The following is a 6,154-nucleotide window of genomic DNA, read 5'->3' on the forward strand; positions in this document are numbered from 1 at the left end:
TTTGGTCCCTCTCATGCTCTTTGTGAAATCCTTGACCATCCCCTATCCCAATGATCTATGGCCGTGCCATCCAACTAGTAATTCTTCTCTGCTTAATAAATGAACTGTCATTTCAACCCATTTCTTCTCTGTTACAAATCACTCTCCTTTAGATTTCTTTCAATTTAATAGAGACATGATGACTACTTGATAGGGATAGATTAGGAATATGCTAAATCTGGTTTAGTCCCCTAAGTTAATATGCAACAAAATCATTAACACTTTACCAATTCATCCAATTATGTGATTTCCAAATTAGTTATTTATCACCACAGATCAGCAAGCACCAAATCATTAAGCAAGGCAATAAACAGTAATGAAATTGATGGAGAACGTCTCCAAAGGAAAAACCACTGGAAGGGTAACCTACCCCAACTAATGCAATCCGGTATAAAAGGAGCTTACAATCTAGGAGGGGGGAGGGAGAACTTTTGTCACCCAGACTTTACAATCCCAGAATATGAACACACTGTTGCGACCCACAATAGTTTCAGAACTTCCAAACTGCTCATACATGAACCCCTTCACAAATGACTTGTATGTATTAACTAGAACCTCTAACTGACCCCGAGTATATTCTTACAAGATTGCTACCACAGTGAACTTCACTAGGATGAATGCTGTGGTTTTAATCTTCTTGATCACGAGTAAGGCTGTGAATCGATAAGAATATGCTCTTTTGTACTTATGGGTTGAATAGATGGAGGCTTCAAATTACTCTCTGTTTTGCTGTGTGTCTGCCTCTCCAAGCTGCTTGGAAGTCGCGCATATAAATCCTTATATAGTAATTGTTTTAGAAAACAAAGGCACCAGCTTCAATTAAAACATGTACGCAAAACTTATTCTGTGATTCTCAATCGATTGAGGAACTGTTGAAACCTTTCTTTTGATTGATCAAGCATTTGCCAAATTATGGATCTTAATCAATTGAGTGACTGTCGAAATCTAAACATAATGTACTTTTTGAGATACTTGAACATACTTTTAATGACTCATTCTAAATTACATTACCATCGATATTGCCAACCTAAAATTTAACAGTATCAATGATTTTGAACTTGCAAAGAAGTGACAAAAGATACCAACCACGTAAGGCAAAGGGATTCTAGTGCATTAACTTTTGTTTTATTTATTCCCTCGTGTGGATTAAGATTACATAAGTGCGATTACACAGGTGCTAAAACGAGTTCAATTGCATTAAAGCTAATATAGAATGCTTAAAGGCAGCCATTATAGAATTGCAATAATGAATATGTATGATAGTTGAGAGAGGAAAGAAAAGGTACACGTAAGGTGAACAATGGCTATTGGGTGGTGGGCAGGTTGGCAAACCATTATCACCATTAATGATATCAGGCCAGTGCATTATTTGTACTGCCACTAACTGCAGATAAAGCAGAAACTTGCATTGTGTTACTTGCTGTATTTCAATGAATTCCATCTCATACATTCAAGTGTCCACATAATTTAGACTAGCATTAGTCTGACAGATTATTAAACTTAAAAACATGTTAAGTGGTTGTGATATGGGTCCTATCTTTCAAAACACAGGACTGCTCCAAGTATTAAAATTTTCTCTTTCTCAGAAACCCATCTCATACATTCAAGTATCCACATAATTTAGACTAGCATTAATCTGACAGATTATTAAACTAAAAAACTTAACATGCAGACTTGCACTACTCACTGCTGTAACAACAACAAAAGTTTGGTCTTGCACTGTACTACAGTTGCAAGGGGTGAGGAAGTGACTAATGATATTTTGCTCAAGGGTTGATATTGGCTTTTCCTCAATTTATGTATTCAATCTTCTGTGGCTTTGTAATTTTCTCTAACATGACCTCGAAAAAGACATTTTACCACCCCCAAACTTTTTGCATAAAGTATCACAGTAAAACTGGAGAGAGAGGAAAAAGAGAGACATCAATTGTGACTCCCAACCAACTGTTTAAGATTCCAGAAAAATCACAAAAATCTCTTGAAGAAAAGTAAACTAAATTGATTTTAACCACCCAAAAAAATCTCTCTCAAGATAGAGAACATTGTAATTCAACTAATATGGGGCATCATTTTGAAGAAACTTGATGCTTTTTGTTGATTCTACATGCAACAGATTTGGTTGCAATGAAAAGCAGCCCAATAAACCAATCGCCATAGCTTGAAATTTTACAACAGGAAGAGATGAAAAGGGCATTAGATGCTATCATGCTAAGGAAAACAATATCATGATGAAATCTTTATATTTCACATACAAAAAAAGAGGAACTATGAAATCCAATTATCTACAGAACAAGAGGTCACAACTTTTACGTGATTTGGGAAAATGTACCAATTAACCAACAACAAGCACTTTTTTAACTGTAAATAACTAGATGTCAAGCAAAATAATTAACTTGTACTGCGCCAAAGAGAAGCACTCTTGACTTTCATATTACAACCACAAACTATCATCATGATCAAGTCACCCAAATGTCCATGTTTCAAGTCAGCTATTACCTCCACTCAAGAATCTGAGGGTGGCTGCTCCTGCTGTAGATGTGGCCATGCCGACTGAGTCATGTAAGGCCGAGTCTGTTGGCCATAAACTTGATCCATTACCGGCTTGCCCATGATCATCCCTGGAGCACCAACCTGTGAAGAATGCTGAGGTTGCATGTAATAGTAAGGAAGAGCATCACCTCCAACTGGAAGATTCCCAGCTCTTGGGATCGATGCAAGTACTTCATCCTTCAAATCCTCCCTTGGAACAATATCAACCAGAAAATCAAATATATCAGTCCTTGTAATTGCAGCTGCAATGTCATTTTTCTGGAGTGTCCTCCTTTTGTTCTCCTCCGTGTGATTCCAAGACCTAAGTGTCAACTCTAGAATGAACATTTCACAGGCCCTGGCAAATATGACCGGGGCTTCAGCTGATATCATCCTTACATCCTCATCGGCTTTCATAATCTTCTTAATTCTAGCCAATGGCAGGCTATGGTTCTTGAAATCAGAAGTCTGCTCAATCTCTTGGTACTGATTTGTCCAAAAATTTTGGAGCTGTTGTTGCAGTTGCTGTTGCTGTTGGTGGTGAATGTGCTGATAAGCAAGTTGGTGTTGTGCAAGCTGAGCTGAAGAGGCAGAGAGTCCTGCTGTCTGACTAGGAGACTGCATAGTTCCCACTGATCCAGGTTGGGAGGCCCCAATCATTTGGTTCGATTGATATGGATTGAGGCCATATGGCACTTGACCTGCAGGCTGACCATGCCCTAGCTGATCCATACTGGCTTAGGTTCACTTGGAATGAAATTCTTTATGCTTCTAAATAAGCAATCAAAAAAACAAAAAAATTGAATGAACAAATACAGTTAATAACTTTCCATGAAAGAAAATGCAAGATCTAATGTATAGACATTGAAATAAACAGCACAAATTGTAAACTCTTCAATTCAACATAGAACACAACTTTTGGTACTCCAAGCCCATGAATCTGATATAGTCCAAACCTAAGCTTAAAAACAAACCAATGCAAAAGATGTCAATGAAAAATCATTAGATCTGTCGTACTGAATTGCTAAGAAACAGGAGACCGGTCACCAGTACAAGCCATTAGGCTCACGTGAGTTCTCTTCCTACCTAACAACTTCGTACCAAATAATGAAGAATCTCATTGGTACTGGAAGCATGTGTCATGAATGATGTCACCCATAATCTCATACAGTATGTCTAAGAAATTAAGCTTTCAATCTGAATTGGGAAAGAAGACTATTTATATAGTGACATCTTATCAACAGTCTAAATAGTAAATAAAGTAAAAAATTGAAACAAAAATATTAATTGCATGTAATATATCTATCTAGCAAGCCATCAAAAACTAAATACCATACTTCCACAAGTAACAAGAACTTGCAACAACAACAACTAAAACATTAACAGAAACATCGCAACTTAATCTCACATAGAGCACATACAACACTGATTCACAATCAATCAACTAAATTCTTTATGATGTGGACTGTGCTCTGGAAGTATCTAATAATTACTCAATCTGATCAGTCAAAAGGGCCAACAAAAAACCCGTCAGAAAATCACAATTAACAGCAGAAATTCCCATTTTCCCAACTATAAATTCACAGTCTTTGATTCCTAAAACCTAAGCTTCCACCACAAACACACAGACACACTACCAACTAAACGAGCTGTCGTTTACACATAGGAACACCAAACAAACACGGCGTAACTTCTTTTGCTTTTTTTAATCATACAACATACGACACGTATACGTATGGACATACGTCCGTTACGTATACAGAAACTAAAAGAATTACTCTTAACTAACTACACAAAAGAAACCAAACAAAAAAACACACACAGACACACACAAACACATACAGGACCACATCGTACTAAGCCGTTATTAGCGAATTCCAAAGGTTTCCAAAAAGCCGCAACTAACAATTTAACTACCATACCTAACTAAATTTACTCAGATAAATTTCAAAAAAAAAATATATATATACCAAAAAAAAAAAAATCATCGAATTAATATCTGGTGAACAAAAGTTAATATGAAGAAAATAAAAGAGAGTGAGTGAGAGAGAGTAGTACCTAATCCGGTGAGTTTTAGTGGGATTTCTGGGTGAGGTTTCAATGGGTGAAACCCTAAGAGAGAAGACTTTTTTGACTAAGAAGAAGAAGATGAAGAAGCTAAAGAAAGAAGAAGAAAGCAACGGAGACTATGACACAGTGAGGACTATAGCATATGCTCTATATATATAATATATAATATATGAAATTATTATGTTGGAAAAATAATAAAACTTTATTTTAGTATAGTTTATTATTATTTAGTACTTTAAGAAAAGAAAATAAAATAAAATAAAGAGTGGGTGTATGTGTATGTATGGAAGTGGAGGAAGGGGTGGGAAGGTGGACTTTTTAATGGGGATATCTATGCTTTTAAAGTCTCTCAACTCGACCCTCAAAGTCTCTCAACTCCACTATAAAGGAGGAAAAAAAAAAAAAAAAAGCACCAGTTTGCTTCGTCGTCTGATTATGTCTTTCCGTTTGCCTTTTGCCACTCTCTTCACGATTTTGCCCCCACCTACTGTATTAAATTATTGACTTTCTACTATTTAAAATCTGTTTGGATACTGCTTATTTATTGAAAACTAAAAATTTATTATTAAAAATATTGTAACAAAATAATTTTTTAAAGGCAAAATACTATAGCAAAACTCATGGCTGTGTTTTTCAATTCTTGGTGGTTCGTGAACAGTACCCATAGAACCTACTAAAAAAATGCAAAACGTGGAAAACTCTCTACGCAAATGAACGGTTAGATTAGGCCTTATTTAATGGGTATAAGTTTTTTTTTATTTAAATATATAATATTTCAAATTTATAGGGTCGGTTTCTTAGGATCTGTTTGGATACCGCTTATTGCTGAAAACACAAAACTTATTGCTGAAAACACTGTAACAAAATAATTTTTAAACTATAAATAGTGCCCGTGGAACCCAGATTTATTGACTCTTGTTGCGTTTTTCGTACTTGTGGGTCTCGTGAACAGTGCGTGGGACCCAGGAAAAAACGCAAAATGCTTGCCGCCTTCTCTATGCAAACGCACACTTAATGATTGTTCTTTATCATTATACCAAAACACCAATATGCCCATAGATCTCTTATTCGACGATAATGAACTTTACTAGTTGAATTAACTAGAACATACAATGAATTGCCATCAACTTGCTTTGCTTTGCTTTGAATAAAGATAGTTTATTTTATAGTTTAGATTAGTGTATATAAATAGTAGGTAGGGTGGTGTTCGGAACAAAGGAGAATCACAAGGGATGCAGTTTGAGTCCAGTGCTATATAATATATTAGACTTGATATGATATAAAGTATGTGTCCACCTCGTATTAGATTTTTTTTTTTTTTTTTTTTGATAACCGCCTCATGTTAGATTCAGTACACAAGAGCACTCGACCTAAACTTTATCTAACCACAAGGAGGACAACGACAAAATTGGCAATGGTTGTCTAACTACTTAGTGTTTTGGTAGACTCCTCGACAAACTAAGACAAATAGACTTCCCTAGATCATCATGACTAATCTTGATGCGTTGGTTTTAGA

General features: G+C 35.7%; 1 protein-coding gene across 1 annotated transcript; it reads right to left on the reverse strand.

The window, feature by feature from the left end:
- Positions 1–2,248: 2,248 nt before the first annotated feature.
- On the reverse strand, positions 2,249–4,799 carry LOC115950502 (nuclear transcription factor Y subunit C-9-like). The gene is made up of 2 exons (XM_031067694.1): positions 4,627–4,799; positions 2,249–3,339 (listed from the first exon to the last, which is right to left on the reverse strand). The coding sequence occupies exon 2, from the start codon at positions 3,298–3,300 to the stop codon at positions 2,542–2,544; it is 759 nt and encodes a 252-aa protein (XP_030923554.1). The 5' UTR covers positions 3,301–3,339; positions 4,627–4,799; the 3' UTR covers positions 2,249–2,541.
- Positions 4,800–6,154: the final 1,355 nt, after the last annotated feature.

Source organism: Quercus lobata, chromosome 6 (genome assembly GCF_001633185.2).
Source record: "Quercus lobata isolate SW786 chromosome 6, ValleyOak3.0 Primary Assembly, whole genome shotgun sequence".
NCBI lineage: Eukaryota > Viridiplantae > Streptophyta > Magnoliopsida > Fagales > Fagaceae > Quercus > Quercus lobata.

What these genes read in the sequence shown, in the direction of transcription:
- LOC115950502 (XM_031067694.1), bottom strand. Translation starts at nt 3,300, where the DNA reads ATGGATCAGCTAGGGCATGGTCAGCCTGCAGGTCAAGTGCCATATGGC.